At 40.8% G+C, this 19,088-nt stretch overlaps 1 protein-coding gene across 3 annotated transcripts in view; it reads right to left on the bottom strand.

Annotated features, from left to right (window-relative positions):
• Positions 1-19,088, bottom strand: part of usp24 (ubiquitin specific peptidase 24) — a 60,832-nt gene that overhangs the window by 22,482 nt on the left and 19,262 nt on the right. For 2 of the 3 annotated variants that reach the window (XM_072682548.1, XM_072682556.1), the window contains exons 4-28: positions 18,844-18,987; positions 18,007-18,129; positions 17,032-17,067; positions 16,847-16,912; positions 12,550-12,615; positions 12,141-12,215; positions 11,859-12,017; positions 11,647-11,761; positions 9,276-9,379; positions 8,754-8,861; positions 8,457-8,552; positions 8,127-8,288; positions 5,818-5,925; positions 5,580-5,729; positions 5,237-5,368; positions 5,028-5,139; positions 4,707-4,783; positions 4,413-4,553; positions 4,249-4,302; positions 4,044-4,159; positions 3,887-3,953; positions 2,928-3,038; positions 2,519-2,617; positions 367-540; positions 121-206 (exon numbers count right to left, since the gene is read on the bottom strand). In XM_072682548.1, the coding sequence (XP_072538649.1) occupies positions 121-206; positions 367-540; positions 2,519-2,617; positions 2,928-3,038; positions 3,887-3,953; positions 4,044-4,159; positions 4,249-4,302; positions 4,413-4,553; positions 4,707-4,783; positions 5,028-5,139; positions 5,237-5,368; positions 5,580-5,729; positions 5,818-5,925; positions 8,127-8,288; positions 8,457-8,552; positions 8,754-8,861; positions 9,276-9,379; positions 11,647-11,761; positions 11,859-12,017; positions 12,141-12,215; positions 12,550-12,615; positions 16,847-16,912; positions 17,032-17,067; positions 18,007-18,129; positions 18,844-18,987 (2,681 nt within the window). Of the gene's footprint in view, positions 1-120; positions 207-366; positions 541-2,518; positions 2,618-2,927; positions 3,039-3,886; positions 3,954-4,043; positions 4,160-4,248; positions 4,303-4,412; positions 4,554-4,706; positions 4,784-5,027; positions 5,140-5,236; positions 5,369-5,579; positions 5,730-5,817; positions 5,926-7,364; positions 7,461-8,126; positions 8,289-8,456; positions 8,553-8,753; positions 8,862-9,275; positions 9,380-11,646; positions 11,762-11,858; positions 12,018-12,140; positions 12,216-12,549; positions 12,616-16,846; positions 16,913-17,031; positions 17,068-18,006; positions 18,130-18,843; positions 18,988-19,088 lie in introns of all 3 variants that reach the window. The other variant, XM_072682565.1, reaches the window with a different exon arrangement.

Genomic DNA, 19,088 nt, shown 5'->3' with positions numbered 1-19,088 from the left:
CATACATTTACAAACCAATAAAAGACAGGTAGTTAGTAAATTAGTTAAAATAAATATGAAGATAATTTACAGGTATACTGAGATTATAACAATTATTTGATTATCTTCCTGTAGCCTTACCTGGCTTCTTCCAGGTTGGCAAGTTGATACAACATCTCAAACACATTACAGACTAACGCCATCACCACACCGGGCAGAGACTTCTCCTACAAAACATACACACACACACACACACACACACACACACACACACACACACACACACATAAAAATGTATTCGAGTGGGGTTTACATTGGCCATAAACGCTGCCATTGAGATGAGTGTGTGGGGGTACAAGAAGGTGAGGTGTGTGTGTGTGTTTGTACCTGCTCTAGTGCATATGCAGAGTTGAAGACTCCACTGCTGCTGGAGCTGGCAGAGGCAGAGCTGTCTGCAGAGCTGCCAGAAGGCGTGCCTGTTCCTGAGCTCTTCACAGTCAGACTCTGCTCATCAGAGAAACCCAGCTGATTCAAGAGCTTCTGATCCCGGTTCATCGTCAGCTGGACAGGCATACAAAACACAATAACACATTAGGAGTGCAAGCAAAATTGAACTAATGGACAAACGATCAACTCCACTAACACATTAAGAACCACTGTCTGTTCTAAAACCTCAACTCAAGAAGAGCAAATTAGCCGATTAGTTGGATTAGGTGTGTTGGCAGCAGGAAAACAACATAATGCAGTACTTCTTTAGGACCAGAAATGGAAACTACTGCATCTTTTGTTGATAGTTTTATAAGCTACACACCAGACTAGACTACAAATATCTATATATACACAATATATATATATATATATATATATATATATATATATATATATATATATATATATATATATATATTGTATATATATATATATATATATATATCAATAAACACAACATACCTTTATTTCTGATAGCAATTTTATTATGCTTCTTTGTGAACCATTACATTACATTACAGGGGAAATAGTAAGTAGAAATCTCAAACAAAGCAGGGCCCTACTCCTAAAATGCTATTGAGATGTTCCTGATTTGTTCAGACATTGTGTATAAATGGAGGTGGTCAGAGGTGGAGGGCATAGGAGGAGACAACACTGGGGCACTGGCCGGTTTGTCATCTTCTTTCAATTTCAAATGCATTACAAAAAACAACATATTCTTTCAGAAACTCAAGGATATGGAAATATCTACTTCTCACAACTCATCTTAAACCTGGTAACACACAGTTAGTTAAATACTAAAGTTGCTAAACAGCTATTATGTGCCTTGACCGTTTTCTTTCACTTTGCTGTTTAATTCTTATAGCTTTTTGATGAAACTTGCTTGTACACATTCCATCACATCAAATATGCAATATAAAGAATAACAATAATAATTGTAGATGTAGTCCTAGTTCATACATTTCATAAATAGCATTGCTAATACATAGTCATACAGAAAATAGTCATAATTTCAGTTTATTTTTTATGAAAAATGTGATACTGGCTTCAGCCCACAATTTTTCTATTAAAAGTATTTACTCAGGACCCCATTAAAACTATGGATGCACCGATCCGATATTAGGATCGGATATCGGTCCCCATATTAACAAAATTAGCTGGATCGGGTATCGGATCATTTGTTTTGTTTTGTTATATTATATAAAGTAATGTTTAAGTCAAGCCTGCTGCCTTAAGTCTCTCCCACATGGTGAGATATACGGTTTATTAATTCAGCAATGGTATCGAACTGGTATCAGGTTTCGACCGATATGCATAATCTATGTACAGTATCGGTATTGGAACTGAAAAAGCCGGATCAGTGCATCCCAGTTTTTTTTTTACTGTATTTAAACATGTAGACATTTCAAACAATTAGAAATCAGCCCCGGTCCACAAAATAATTTACAAGGGGGGCAAAACAGCTGCCAATATGGCAAGATCAATCCTAAAATATCATCATGGGATCTACAGGTAGCTCACGCCACAGTTGATAGAAATGAGTTCTGGAAGAATTCTGAAATGGCCAAGTCAAAGCCTGGATCTTAATTGTATTGAGATTTTGTGGGGTGATTTGCATTCAAGAAACCCCACGAATATCACACAGCTGAAAGAATTCCACATAGAGTGGGGAAACATGTTCTCCCAGGCAATGTCAGAGACTAGCAGATGGCTACTGCAAACATCTAATTGGGAATATTTCAGCAAAACCTATTAGGGCATTTCAATGAACTATATTTATGTTTAAATACATAAAAATAAATGACTTTATTTACAATTAATTCAGTGATTTTATTCATCTATAGTTTTACCTGTATTCAAAGTAAAGCAGGTGAAACAGGTGAATCTGTGAATCACTGACTGAATTATTCATTCATCAGCAGGATCAAAATAAATTGGTTTCCACAATAGACAGGTTTCACTGAGGTAGCAGTGGTGACAGATAAAGCTACAAAGTGACTGGTTTAGATCTGTGTGCATGTGTATGTGTGTTTGAGAGAGAGACTCTCACCATGCTGTCGTTGGCGAATATCTGCACATTGTCCACTGGGCAGCTGAGCTGCTCTGCAATCTTCCATCTGATGCTCCCAATGGTCTCATTGCTGTGAGCCTACACACACACACACACATACACACCCAGGACTCAGTATTCTTTTGTATAAGGCAAACTTAATTTAAGTGCATAAATCAAAAACAAAGAACAGGGTGTCTGTGCCTTGACCACTTTCAATCCGTCAGTGCAGCTACCCTCACCATTTATGGATAAAGAGGTGTGTGTGTACTGGGTTTCCCATGTAAGGCACTGGTTGAAATCTGTTCCGTGTGTGTGTGTGTATGTGTTTGTGTACATTTGTGAGAGATATTACATGCAGGTCAGGGGTAGTGTCTTCATTTGAAATGTTTAGCATGTGTGCTTGTACCTCCAGGGTGAAAGTGTCTTTGGTAGATTCATAGGTTATGTGAAGCGTCACAGGATGGCCATTGAAAGAAGCTCCATGAGGTAGAATAGTGCGAGGAACAGAGTACAGATCCTATAAAGAAAGAATTATAGTCATCTACTGCACTTGCTATGTACTTTATAGAGCACAACGGCCTGTTCACATTTCATATCCTTAATGGAGATGTTATTGCATGGAATGTATGGGCTGCATTAGGTTGTCATTATAGAGGTTCACTGGTCCCCAGTGGCGCATCGACTGCTCTGTACCACCGTCTGTGGCCTGTGGGGGACCACTGTTAGGGAGACGATGAGTGTGAGAGAAGTCTATTCTCTGTACACCTTCACTATGGTGGCTCTAGAACATCCTTTGAAATTACTGCTACCACCCATCACCCAGTACCCTAGTATCATGCCTTTTTTGGGCATCAGTCAAATCGTGTCCTTTGCCCATAGCAATGTTTTTGTACTCTGCTACAACTAATTGGTGTTCTCTCTTATTTATACATGCAGAAAACCTATTCTGATATAACGGTTACATTGGGCGAAGGGTGCTAGCATATCTCGGAAATGTTCTACCGCAGTGAAGGTGTACAGAGCACTAATAGGTGGGTGGTCATAATATTCTGATATGACATATATACATGCTACAAACAGTTTTGCTCAAAATCTCAACAGCCCAAAGCAAAGTGTGTAGCTAGTGAAACACATTCTCTCTCTCTCTCTCTCACTCACAGCACGCACTCTCTCTCAGGCTATGACTGTAGGCATTGTCTAAATGAACACTCCAGTATCGTTTGTAGTAAACAACACATTATGAAGAACCCAACAGTACTCTAGGGCAGAATGTCTTTTAGGTGTGTGTGTGTGTGTGTGTGCCCCCGATACAGAGTCTATTCAATTGCACTCGAATAATGTTGAAACTGAATTTTCAAATCCCACCTCGATGGTAATGACATATCGCTCAGCCAATAACAGCAGTCGCTCAATGATCACCAGCTTAGTAGACCTGAGGAGGAAATGCAATGCTCAATTATAAGGATTACCACCTCATGTCAATATGCACCAATATCAACCAAGTCCCCAAGTGTTGTTCTACCTGGAAGGCGATTGTACTGATGTGGCAACTGTAGGCATGGCAGTGGCTGTCAGCATCTTGGTTGCTCGGGTAACAGCATGCGTCAAGGTTGGGCCACCCAAGGCCGAGCTGGCAGCCTTAACGGAGAGGGAGGACAACCATGATCACGGCACAACCAAAGATGAAACAACATAGTCCAACACACTGACCAGAGCTCAATTCTTACCTCCAACCTTTTATAACAATCAGCTATGAACTTCTTGTGTAAGGACACTGAATCCTGTGAGGAGGAAAAAACTAAATCATTAAATTGCTAAGCTATACATGTTACTAGTGGGATAAAGAAACACAAGGGGAGTGTGAAATAGTGTTAAGCGTGTGTCTACAGACCTTCTTCATTTTGGGATTGAGGTTTATGTAACTGTATGTGATGATGAGCTGAATGGCCTCATTGGCGATGTCCTCGTCGGGAGACTCCATGGCAATTCTCCAGATGAAGTCCATCCCAATTAGGTCCAATCGCTCTACACACTGCCCACGTAATAGGAAAGAACAGGCAAATTTAGCAATGCTTTTATTTGTTGCCTGTAACAGTTCCTCATACAGCAGGTCTACAAAGACATTCAAGCTAAAGAAATGCCCTGGCATTAGCTTCCTTGGAAAATGTTAATGCTGGCCAGTTACCAGTTGAGTTCCCTGCCGTTTGAGACGATGGTCACAGAGGTTCACATTCTCAAAGAAGGTCTTAAAAAGATTAAACCCTGGAAGACAACAAAGTACAAAAGATAAATCACAAATGAATGCAACATACAAAAATAAAAGCATCCAAACACTGGTGATTGAGTGCATCACTATGGCAATATTCAATTAGGTAAATCTACAAGCTCTGTCTGCTGAGAAAAAAAGATAACAGAGATCAGCTCAGCTCAGCCTGTGTGAGTAACACTGAGATTCCCTGTGCCAGTGCTGTGCAGCGTTGTGTAAACATTGGGATTACAATTGTACCGTTCATAGTAATCTCATAAGGCTCAAGTTTGAGGATCTTCTCTTTGAAGAGCTGCTGCTGAACATCACTCTCCAGATCATGCTGCCCTTTGGTGAACCACTCAAAGCACATCTACAGAAAGGGAGAAGCAAGAGCAAGATTAATACAGCACATTCAACAGCCCATCTTGCAAACAAAACCGCACTGCAGCTGAAGGAGGGTGCTGTACCTCTCGGTCTAGCTCACATACGTCCATGCCCGACACCAGGCACTCCCAGATCTCTTTAGCTCTGTTCCACACCAAGTACAGGCTGGCTTCTTGTAGAAAGAATGCTAAAAACTTCAGATGCCCTTCCAAATACTGCAGAGAGGTAGAGGTTCCACAAGGGTGAATAATGAATGGGGTATAACTGATTCTGATCAAGTCAATATAGAATACTAATCAATCCAGCCACTGATCTCCAAGTTAAGAAATAAACCTATTCTAAAGTTGTGTTTTATTATTTCCATATTATTCTATTAGCAGTCACATGAATAAATCACATCATCATTCAATCAAAACATTTCCTTACCTCTTGATAAGAATATCGACCATCTACCAAAGTGGACCCTGAAAGGCCGTTGGAGCCGGCCACTGACACAGCCAGGCGATGACATGCCACCAGAGAACCTGTGATCAGCTTAACTATCTCAAAGTTCTTCTTCAGGTCCTGGATTATACTCTGAGGAAGACATTCAGATCTAACTTACATCCAAGTCCAGCAGCATTGGGGATGTCCAGTAATTAAACAGGTTTGGTGTATGTATTACCTTGTCTTGTTTCTGGTAGGTCTGTTTGATGAAGGAACGTGTGATCTCATGGAGCTGCCGTAGAGCTGGAACAACCCACACCGCTTGCGGGTTACTCAGCTGGGATGACTATAACACAAATTCACATGTGCACGTAGGAAACAGTGAATTAAGTTCATAATGCCTTTGAAGGTCATGTCTTTTGTAAATGTTAGAGGCTCAGAGACAAACAACAGAATCATTATGGAATAAAAACTGTGGAATAAAAACAGATAATTTATTTCAAGAAATTGAACTTTAGGGTTGTGGAATCTCTATGGCTATGTTCACACAGCAGGCAAAAGTGTCCCAAATCCAATCTTTTTCTTGGTATGTGACAAGGATGAACGGCAAAAACGCAAAATCTGACATTTTCCATTTCAACATGGGTCAGTTTTATATGTGGTATTCAAATCTGATACATATCAGATACTCAACATTCAAGAGGAGGGAAAATGGGAGACAGACAGCAGTGAGGGAGGTTTTCAGTAGCAGGATAGTGAGGTAACAAATATTTGGGTTGATTTCTCTGTTCAAAATAAATTAAAAGGCACAGATCGGAACAACCGCTCCACATTTAAAGAAATTCTCCTCTTTTTTTTATTGTCTGAATGAAACAACGTGAGGACGTTGCTGCAGCTTCAAAGAAAAAGAAAGAAAAAGCTTAAGAGCTAGGTTTAAAGAAACCACAGACGCAAACCAAAGAAGCGTCTGTGGCTGAAAAATGTGCCTTTTATACAGCTGAAACTCATTCGCGGTAACAGGCCAGCTATAAGCCACTGGAACTCCTTGCTTGCTTCTGTGATGATGGCGAAGCTAAAACCAAAAACTCACATGAAGCATTGCTCTTATGCACATAGTGTGAACACACAGAGTTGATGAGAAAATAGGAGTTGGGCCACTTTACTGCTGTGTGGATATAGCCTTAGTGTGCTTCCAGCATAACCACTGTTAGGGGTGGGTGATACAGATTACCAATAGAACCTGGATTTCTTTTTAAGTGCATCATGATATTAAGGACATGATATGATGAAATAATTCTCTGTGAAAACCTGTTTTTTTATGTTTGTGCTGCTAACAGCAATGGAATGGGGGTCAATATAATTGAGTGCAGTGTTAATGGCTATGGGGTGCATTATGAATACTTTAAAATACTGATGAACATCACCCAACCCTAACAAATACCCAGAGACACAATAAGCTTTTGATTTTAAGTGAACACACTCACAACCTAATGCTGACAAAAATCTGTGGAATACTAGCACATGTTCTGTACATCTGACAACCAGTTGGCTCTGAATGTGCACTTGGAAATCAAAGATATTGCATACAAGAAGATGCACATCTTCCCCCAAGAATCAACTCAGAATCAATCAATCAATCAGTTCACAAATTTCATTTTCCCCTGGTTGTAACCAAACCCCATCTGCTTGGGCTGTGATAAGCTGCCATGAGATTGAAGGTGAGTTGTGATTGGTCAGTGTTAAACATAAGGGGAGGGTCTTTGTAGGCCCGAGTGCTTCTCTTACTTTAGCCCATGAGCTTGGTTTCTTCTTTCCCCAGGAGCCCGTAAAAAAAGAGACCTGTGTCTCGCTGGCAGACTTTGATTCCTCCTGTATTTGTATCTAAAGACATAAACTGCAGTTGCATTCAGTGAGCTCCGCCTGAGAGTTGAAGAGTCTTTAGTGTCCGTGAGTTAGCAGCAACCAAATCACCCTGGCGGAGAGCCTTGAAGCACAGAATGGGAGCGGGAAGGAATGTGCAAGTGCGAGTGCGCGAGTGTGTGCATGTGGGAGGGCAAGCGACCAGCCAAATATCTGTCTGGCATCAGAGATAGAATGACACCTTTAAACACCCAGCTCAGCTCTTAATATAGCTCTTAGCTCATTGCAGAATGCTAGTCGCTGCATGGGGACCGTATGTGCGTCTGCGTTCTGTCGGCTGCTGCAGGTTATTTCGCAGTTTTCAGAGTGGAAAAGCAAGAAGGAAGATAGAGTTGGAACACGTTGGAAAGAGTGAAAGACTTTTCACGTCATCAGTTATGCTCACCAGCAGCAAGCCAGCAGCAACAAACAACATACAGCTCAATTAGAAAATTACAATCAATCAATCACAGTTTAGACTTACAACAGAGCAGTATCAGGGTGAGAACAGTGAATACTATAAGCTCAGCTTTTAAACATTAGTTTAACTGTCTAAATCATTAGAAACAGCCATCCATACAGACCTTGTGGGACATGGTTACAGGGAAACATAAGCCAGGACATGCCTCCTGTGTTCTCATCTCTCACCTTCTTGATGTCCTCGATGCACTTGATGATGTAGTTCCTCTTGACGGTTTCTTTGACAGCATAGGCATCACTTAGGATGGTCAAGTGCTCTTCCAGGGCCTGCTGGACCAGAGTGGTGGGGAGAGTGGGAAGATGGGCCAAGTCCCACAGCACCTCCAACACCTGAGACCCAGTTCAAGCACAGGCAAAAATCCCATTATAGACAAATGTAGCATCGCTACAAAATAAGCACGGCGGCTCTCTGAGCGAGTCAGACAGAAAACCTTAAATAGTCCAGCAAATAAACTGAAATAACAGCATGCAGCCTTACAGTGAACTGTCAACACATACCTTTCCTGTCGTTGCTTCAGAACGTGCCTCTCTGCCAATCCTCCCGATCAGACTTAACAGCTTCTGTCTGACGCGGTCACTCTCAATCTCCCAACTCTACACATCACGATAAATCAGTTAATCAGGAAATTTGCATATTTATTTATTAAAGTAAACAATGCATGCTCAAAAATGTACCTACAGACAACATCTGACAATATTACTGATAATATAAGTCTATCATATGTTATTTAATATTTAAAAAAGCCCTCAAACACTGTGAAATTACACTGCAGCACATCAAGCCTGAAGTCTTACTTTCTGTATGAGGACGAAGAGGTGGCTAAGCTGCTCAAAGTTGAACTTGACAGCAGCAGCAGCGATGATGGTGTGGATGTTTTCTATAACCGTGGAGGACTGGCCAGACTGAACAGCGAGCAAAGACAAGAGAGAGAAGTCAGAGAGATGGCCTAAACTACACACTGCAGCAACATTTTTTGGTAATTTTTTATCCTGGGCTCCCCCTACAGTTGCAGAGTGTAATTCACTTTTATATCACTGCTGTAAACACAAATCAGCTTTGAGCATCATCTTTAGGGACAGCAGTACACGTGCATTTACTGATAAGCTGGGACATAGATCAGGGCATCAGAAAGGGAAAGAAGCATGCAAACTGATATGGTAATATTACATCATTTTACACAAATGAGTTCTGACGAGAGGTATCACGCAGCTCCACCACAGTTACGTAGTGCAGTAGCAGCATTCTGGCCCAGAGTGAGAATAACAGAGACGCCAGTCTCCCCATTTCAAGCCAGTGCAACATCAACAAAGTCTCACCTGTATTCTCCAAATTTTGGAAAGCTCATCCAGCGAGAGTTTACTGCCCAAAAGCTCTATGATTCCCTTTATCCTATCACAATACTGCGCTTGGTCAATATTCCCTATAATACACACAAAAAGAAAAATAAGAGAGAGAGAGAGAAACACAGAGATGGAGATAAAAAAAATTTTTTAGACATTAAAATAATTATTTGTGCTCCAAGGACTTCATTATGGCAAAATCTAGACACCATGATGCAATTTAAATGTGGAATTTAATAACTTCTCAAATCTAAATCATTTGTTATAATGTAAATGGAATACAAATCATTCAAACCAGTAAAGTTTGTTTTTAAATGATTGGACCAATGTACGGAGGTCTAACAACAAGCAATGCAGCGATCAGGCACTCTGTTTAGCAACCATCGCGCACCACAACCCATAAACTCAAACCACTGGGAGGCCAAAGAGATGTTTCCTTTGCTTTGTGTTTGAATGTGCTTGGGCACGCAGAGGTGCCCTGCAGATGAGTATAAGAGAGACTGAAAGTGTGGCAGTAAGAGAAAAGGAAAGCAATACAAAGTGAAAGCAAAAGGAGTGAATAAAAGTGAAAGAAGACACTGAAGTGAAAGAGGGATAAAAGTGAAAGTGGGGACTGGGACACAATGTATACAACAAAGAGAAAGTGTTTACACACACACACACACACACACACACACACACAACACACACAACACACACAACACACACAACACACACACACACACACACACACACACACACAACACACACAACACACACACACACACACACACACACACACACAACACACACACACACACACACACACACACACACACACACACACACACACACACACAGTTAACAGAGCATGAAAGAGCCAACATATAAGAGTGAGGACATAAAATAAACAAGTGGGAGTAAAAACTAAAGGCCAGGCAATTTCAGCCACAAAATAACAATTAAACCATACTGGGGTGTCCATCTGGCCACTAAATAGGACAACACACAGATGAATCTCTCAGCATGTGAGAGCAGCGTGTGATCACACCATTCACACTGACACCCCAGGCTATCTTTATAATCTAAACGTCCATTTATTCATAACTTTACTCATTATTAATGGTGTTATTAATTGTAACTAAAGTAATTATTATCTAAATTAGTAATAAACCACTAATACTGCAAGATGTGTTCCATATTCTAAAGTGAGGCTTTACTCGTAACCAATTAGAGACTAAGGACAAAATATGCATTTAATGCGATCATTTGCATCATACATTTAGTATCTATTCATGGTAATTTTGCTGCAAACACAAACTCTCCATTATGTCGGTATGTGTTCCATACAAGTGCTTAATTAATCAGCAATTGGTTGTTATAAAGGGTTAAACGTTTGCCCAGCTGCATGTTCTTCAATGGGCATTTCAGGTGTCAGAGGTTGTAGTAATCACATTAAGTGACAGCAGTAAACAACACTAAATAATATACATAACATCTTACAGTTTATTATGCATTATTACAACTGATTTTTTTGGTTTGCATACTTTACGAAACTAAACATTTGGAAAAAAAACAGTAAACAGCCAGTTACAGTTACTCAAACAGTTGTTTTTAACTGTTTAACTGCTGTTCTTTTTAAGGATTATCAGGATTTTTAGTCATCTCTTGAGTTTAAGTCAGAGTTGGTATCAGTATCGGCACTCGGTATTGGCAGATACATGAAAATCTGGTATCAGTATCGGAATGTAAGTGGTATTGGTGCATCCCTAAATGTAATTAGTAATTTTCACAGAACACACCTTCAATTATGTTCTAATAAAGCTCAGCTTTATTGAGCTTTATTATTGTAAAGCTTTTACAATAAAGTGTGACTGTTAAGGGTTAAGCACAGAGCAGTAGAATGGTGTAACTCATTCACTCTGCACACAGGAGACCAGGGTCCAAAGCCCTCTCTGGCAAGCTGTTCTAATATTAGACATGGCTCCTAGTGCTACTCACCCCCTAATGTAAAGTAATGCAATCTGATCCGTTCTGTCAACACAGCCATTAACAATGTGTTCACTACACAAACTCATATTGACAAACTATAGTGATACCCATAAAATACTGGTATAAAAACCCATAGTCTAAAAAGCCTATTACTACACACGCTTCTTGTTAGCCACATGTTTTTTTGGAAAATGTGACAGTATACCTGAGCAGTGTCTTGGAATAATCCTGTCAGTTACTGCATTTTGTGCACTTTAAACACAAGTAATGAATGATTAATTAATGGCTAATTATTTACTTGTCTAAAATGTCATGTTGAGTGTTGTCTGAAAATCCTAGGCCATGTCAAGAGTAGGTCAAAGAAAGGCCAGAGTACCTTCCAGTGCTATCGAGAGGACTGAATTTTCCACCAGCCAGTCCAGGAGCCGGTCAGTATCTATGGCGTTCTTCACTGTCTTGGAGACTGTGCTTTCCTCTATCAACTTCGTCACCTAGAACAGCACACTGTGGTCAGTCGGGCCATGCTAGGCCAAAAACAAACATCTGTGCTGCAAACAAGTGTGAAACTGTGTGTCAACAATCAATAACCTCTTTGAGGGAGTTCATCTTTGCGCTGAAGTGAGGGGTCTTGAGCATCCGCAGGAGGATGTCCAGCCTGAGGTCGTCTACCACGTTGACCAGCTCCCGCTGGAACCTCATACACAGCAGCTTAATGGCAGACAGCAAGTCTGGAATGCTCACTAACCTCTACAGGATGAGAGACAGAAAACTACAGTGTTGAAAGATTGCAACCAAATCCTGGATTTTCTTGGTAGTTTTGAACACTTGAACAGGAAGATCTGCAGAATTGCAGGGACACAATATCTATACCTTATCCTTCAAGTCTTTCTCTTCAAGATTCTGTACATAAGTGATCATCTTGTGTATGACTGGGTCCAACATGGGCTGCAAGACACAAAGACACATAAGAAATGTTTACAGAAATCTATGGAATCCAACATCAAAGTAGCAAATTCATAATTTTCTTCTATATCATAACCTATCTAATGTTTCAGAATATTAATTTCACTTCTGCTGACTATTTGTCCAAAAACCTAATGATGTATGGAATGAGTCATATTGAACCTCTTGTTTTTTTATTGCCACTTAGAAATCTGCAGTTTCATGCGTTTCATGATTAATCTATCAACATGGTGAAAATGCTGTCCCTAGTCCTTGTGGCTAAAGAATAAGAAGGGACTGGATAAGTGCTTGTTGAGGTGGACAGGTGGACACCTACCTGGACCAGGTTGGAGTTGAGGTACTCTGCACACACACCGAGCGGCTGCACCAGCGCGGACACACACTGAAGAAAGAGAAAATCGTTTTGAGCTTTATTATGAACTCTTCCATAGCTTCCATTCTGAACACATCGATGGGATCAAATGACATGGAGAGAGAGAAGATGATAGTCTTTGGGGAATTTCACGGAATAGATATGCATGTTGGACTCTGTGACTGGGTGTCCAAGAGAGCATAACAACTGGTCTCCTTCTCCCGGGTGGGTGGGATCACTCAATACTAAGCCAGCTGATGGAGGGGGTCTGTTAGGGTTAAGTAACAGAATTGACAGGTATTGTTCTCCAAGTGTGTGGAATTGTCTAATGTCTAATCAAATATGATGCTATGGCACTTTCTAGTGTTGGTGGCTTTGTGGGACATCTAGCAAATGAGTAGATACTGGCAAGGTGAAAACTGGGGTGGGGTTTTGTTTAATGAGGTTGCTAGTACTATTAACAACTGCATTGTAGCATTCATTCTCAGTCTAGATACATCTGTGCTGGTTTGCTCTTGTCTGAAGATTTTGGACCAGCCTGTATGACATTTTGCCTTCCAGTTCTGCTTTAGACCAGTTAGAATGCATCCAAGATTTTATTTATTTATTTATTTTCTTCAACCTGACTCTGAATCTAATCGAATTGTGTATACTGGTCATCGACTCCAAGAGCCAATGGAACGGAGAGCATGTGTAGCATCCATTGTTCAAGCACAATCCAGCACCTATACATATGACTTCATATTCTTAACTACTAGTAAAAATTCAAATATATGAGTCCCATAACCCCGCCCCCACACTCTGCACTACCTCTATTTGAGCAGGGTCAATTTTAAACTCCCCGTCTCAAATTCCCGACATCGTTGGGATTCAAGTTCACAGTAGCCAACAGGGGGTGAATGTATACAGTTAAGCTTCTTGGGAAGCCCTCTTCAATCTCTTTTTAATGAAATCCAGTTGGTCAAGGTGACACACATTGTTCACAATGTAATATCACTCTCCTTCATGCATTATAATGCAGCATGAGGTGTGCCCAACACGGGCCAAACATGTCCACTGAAATGTAATATCTATTGCTCATCAAAAATTAGGAGACAACTCTAACCTAAAATGTTAGAGCTCATGTCCAAGTAAAGAACCATGTATATAATAAAAGTGTAGGACCTTTAAATTGGTAAAGACTCTTTACATCAAGGGAAGGTTCTTTAGACCAAGGTTTTCTTTACCCTGGTACTGGAGGCACCCTGTCTTGCTCCCAACACCCCTGATTCAACTAATCAGCTCATTAACAAGCCCTTTCAGTGTTACAGAAGGGGTGTTGAACCACTAAAATGTGCAGGGTGCAGCCTCACCAGCCAGACCAGGGTTGAGAAACAATGCTTTAGACCTTTAAAAAGGTTCAACGGTTCATACATCTCTATTCCAAGCATTTTCTTGGCATTGCTCAAGGAACCACTGAGCATTCCTCTACACCATCGCTCAACGAACCATTTAGGTTTAACACAATGATTTGCAAACCCAAATCTTTGGCAAATTTGTTAAAAGCCCCTATAGAAAGACTGATGTCCTTTAAAAAGTGTGTGAGATATGGCGTTCTTCCCAACCTAGTACTAGTATCCAATACACGCTCTTATGCCAGGCAGCATCGACAGAAGCAGAAGCGGAGACAGAGTCGGGATGAATCAGTCCTCTGTTCTGCATTAAATGACTTCTCTTCCGTTCGCAGAGTAGGAATGAATAAAGGAGCACTGGAGGGGGGGGAGAGAAGAGGGAGCTTCCTCTTGTATTTTCCTCTTCAACCCTTCATTCCCTTCAGTGCTGCAGCTCCTGCCTGTGGGCTTGGCTTTGGAAGAAAATTCCCTACTCGCGGAGTCACTCAGCGGGCCTGGCACTGAGCCAGCGGCATAGTAGCGTGACCACAGCAGGTCAGGTGTAGCAGCGGAGAAGGTCCCCCTCCAAAAGCTCGCCCTCCTGCATCCTGTTCCTGTGTCACAGTCATTCACATGCAAATCCTAAATCAAAGCATCTTTTCCCTGTCACTGCGCTATCTCCCCGCCGCGGCGCTCAGCACATGCTAATGCGCGCCTTCAAAAGGGGAGCGGGAGGAACCCGAGACAAGGCGGCTTTACAGGCCACTAACAAGGGGGCGCATTTAGGTAGACGCACAGGGGGGGGCGACCCCAGCCTGTCTGCACCTCTCTAGGGTTCTTGTGAAGGGTGGCTGCTACCGTACTTAAACCAGTCATCTGACTACAGAATTGGGACGGTCTGCTCCGCTGTGCTCATGTTTTTTAGGTCCTGATACTGATCCATGATTCTATGTTACTGTACATATACATGTTACATATACATATATACATACAATGTCTGTAGAAAATATGGACAGTGCAATGCTTCCGAAGCCACCACAGGTCTAGTGCTTCTGCTGGCTGCTTGCAGTATGATGTGTGTGTGTATATATATATATGGCTGCTACGCCTAAAGGCCAATTTAAGTGCAGCATAGGATCTACACATACCCGATGCCGTGGCGTGAAACAACCTCCCGCGAAATGTAACTACACGCCACGGGGGCGCAGATCACTACAACTCTGATTGGGTCGCTTGGTACCATTGTATTTCTGCACAAGTATAAACGCTCACAATGGCATGAGGCACTGCCACAGGTTACAGCACAGACTCTGTGTTATGACGAAGATGAAGTATAAATAGAGCACAGGTGACTTGTAATGTGGCTTGTCTGATACTTCCTAATTACTGTTGGTCTTATGTTTAGCAGCTTACTAATATTCGTGAAACCTTTTAAATATTTGTGAAATCTTTGTTAAATCTTTTTCAGACAATTTCTTGCTATTTAAAGAATTGCATACACTGCATAAAAGCCCAAAATTAAGACAAACCTCATGTTAACAGTTTTTGTCCAACAAACAGCCAAGCAGCAATAAATAGTTTATATAGCAATAAATAGTTAAGTTCGGGTAGTGGTGTACCGGGGCTTCAATAGTTAGAAATTAGCTAATGCAAAATAAAAAGGCTTGTCCTTATTACCCACATCTGTAATAAAATGAAATGTTAATTACGACTGATGCCAAGTCGACTCCAGCTAAAAAGAAACGTCAGCCTGACTGGGCAGCTATCTAAGGAGGATCGATTGCTGTGATTGACACAAGGCGGGTGGGGATGGGGTGGGGGGGTTCTTTAAAGGTTCTTTAGTAAATGGTCCTCTATGACCACCATGACAATTCAACTAACCATGTGGATGCTTTAATGGTTGTTTACCTGGTTAAAGGCACCTTTGCGTTGGTGGAAAACCTACTTTTCTCTGTAGACCTTCAGTTTTAAATAGTCCACACTAGTGCAGATATGAGATATCGAGACACCCTATGGAGTCATTTTGACTGCTTTAAATGAGTCTATGGCAAGCAGTGTCCCCAGCACATAATACTGCTATAGTAACACCAGGTACTTTTTCCCCCCTGGCACCTTTCTCTCAGTTCCTCATCCTCCTTCCTCCCCACTTTTACTCAAGTCTTAAAAAAAACATCCTTCACATGACGTGCCTGTGCAGAAATGTGGAATGGGTGTGTGGAGGCACTAATAACTGGCTTTGATGCACTTGCTTATCTTCCAGTCACTTCCTCTCCACTCTCTCTTTTCCCAACCTCTCCATATTTAGGAGAGGATGCTCTCTCTGGCACGGATAGATACTTTGTTAGATATTTAGCACACACGCCATAATTGAATCTCTGCCCTCAGTGAACTCTTCCTACGCTCCATTCCTATCTCTCTCAAGCACTATGGTTACTGAATCATTCATTGAAAACTCTGCCAGCCAGATTCTTACATCACAGCACTGCTGTTCTGAATTACGTGCTACAGAACTATTGATCTATATGCATCTTATATATATATATATATATATATATATATATATATATATATATATATATATATATATATATATATATATATTACACACACACACACACACACACATACATACATATACACACACACACAAATCACGATCTTTACCATATTTGAGAATGATAAAGAACGATAAAAATATGATTCACTGATTTGCTTCTGACAAGGGTTGAACGAGCAGCACACTGAACACTTCCTCTACTAGTCAACATTATCTTAGCAGTAAGGTCCTATTGGAAACCTACACTAAATAGAGGACCCTGGCAGGATACGTCCTACTCCATACGTCTGAAAACCAGTGTGAAACCAGGCCACCAGAGCACAGCAATCCTTACCCCAATCTCCATCTCCTCCTGGTTCAGCTTGCTCTGAATGGCAGTGAAGCCACCCATCTCACCAAACTGCAGAGAAACAGAGACACACAGATGTATAAATACAAATGTACATAACTATCATTTCCTCAATTACATAATTAACAGCGGCATGCATGAAGATTAAATTTAATTAATTAGATACTCACCCGATTCACAAGGTCTACCAGCCAGCCATGAGGCTCCTGCGTGCACACACAAGCAACAAATACAAATGAGACAAATTCCAGTACAAATGAATACAATTCGCAGTAATAATAAGTACATGCATATCATAGTTCTTTTAACATAAATTGGTACTAAGCAGAGGTAATGTATATCAGTGAAATTTACTGCGTTACTTGATTTTTAAACCACAATACTTCTGCTCATGTACGGCCATAGTGCCCAGTACAGTTCCAGCGACTCACTAACTGGTTTTTGTGGATTCAATTTCTTTAAGTCATGCTTGTGACACTATCTCCACTTCCTGCACATACTTATCACTTTTGAGCTTTAGGGTTTTATTTTAGGCCAAAGGGACCTCTTTATATAAAAAAAACAAAAAAAAACACCACAAAACAAAACTCAGTACTAACACGTCAAACTGCAGTTCTATAAGGAACTGAGTAGTCAAGTACTTCTGTTAGAACTAGGACTGTGGCAGGTAAAACAGAGTGTTTCCGTGCCAGTTTCATTTCTTAAACCTATGTGTGACTCACACACACACATATGACATTGCTGATACCTGATCCACTAAGCTGTCTTTACCCTGGTTTAATACCAGAAAAGCAATTAAAGAGTGTAAGACACAGACAACTATAAATACATACACACACATACGCACAAACAAAAGGATGACTGCTTTAGGTGCGTCATCATTTTTGCATAGTCGTACTCGCTTCATTATATACACCACACCTATGCACAATGGAATCTAAGAAACCTGTTTTTACACCTCTGACAGAACAGATTTATCAGATCAACAAAACTATGGCTCACACACACACGCGCTCACACACACACACACACACACACACACACACACACACACACACACACACACACACACACACACACACACACACACACACACACACACGGCAACTGGATAGAATGTGAACAGTGTGACAGATGTAGATCACCTTTTGGTAGCTGGAACTGGGAGATACAGCAAACATGCTGTCCTCCCCAAACACCTCAGACCAGTTCCTCTGACTCGCCTTCATACGGTTCTTAAAGTGATACTCGTTGTCAGGGTTAAATGCCTGCCCAGGAGAATAAAAGAAAGAAAGTGACAGAGACAGAGAGAGAGAATGAAACTTTGGTGTATGAAAAAATGGCTGTGTGTAGAGTGTGTCCAGGTGGCACTGCCCTTTAAATGGGGAATATATGTTCATTAGGGTAAAAAGCACAGACCAATATGATGGGAAATGTCTACTCAAGGCCATTTTTACTCAAAATCTTCACCCTTAGATGTGTGAATGAAAAAGTGTGACCATGTGTGAATACATTTTCACACATGAAATAAATGTGCTTTTGTGATCATTTGTAGTATCGAACCATTTCACATGTGAAACTGTATGGGACTTTTTTTTGTAAGGGCAGTTATGTGTATTTCTGGAACATAAGTGACTTTTGCAGAAGAAGGAAGGGTAACTTTAATGTAACAATTTAAAATATAGATAAAATATAAATATAGATCTTGCTCAAAACAGAACGACTTTACAGCAGTGTGATAGGAAAAATCAACAAGTAAATTAGATTATTCAAAACACTGTCTGAGCCTATGAAGCAGTTTAAGAATGCTTTACAAGGTGCCTGCTAGGTGTTCCAACATTAACAAAAAGCTGCGAGAAGTTCTTCTCCATGTAAATACCTCCAAACTGCTGATTTTCAGCTGTAAACATTTCTATACAAGAAGGATTGCTCAGTGTGTGTGTATGTGTTCACAGGTTCATTGTAGTGTTTGGATGTCTCACCATAGTCAGTACTCCCATGAGACCAATAGGAATGGGGTCCTGTTTGACTCTCTCTGCCACCAGTTCCACCAACAGCATCAGCATGTTGTAGATACCTTCATGAATCTCTGTTCCCCACTTATGCACTGCACTCGACGTCAATAACTACAGGGGACATGGAAACAGCAGAGAGGATGAGAAACTTTTACTAGTCGGTTTTACACACAAAAAAATTAATTATAGTATGGTCAAAATTATATATATAT

Source organism: Salminus brasiliensis, chromosome 1, assembly GCF_030463535.1.
Source record: "Salminus brasiliensis chromosome 1, fSalBra1.hap2, whole genome shotgun sequence".
Lineage (NCBI taxonomy): Eukaryota > Metazoa > Chordata > Actinopteri > Characiformes > Bryconidae > Salminus > Salminus brasiliensis.
The sequence above is the reverse complement of the archived record's forward strand: the minus strand, read 5'-3'. Positions and strand labels throughout refer to the sequence as shown.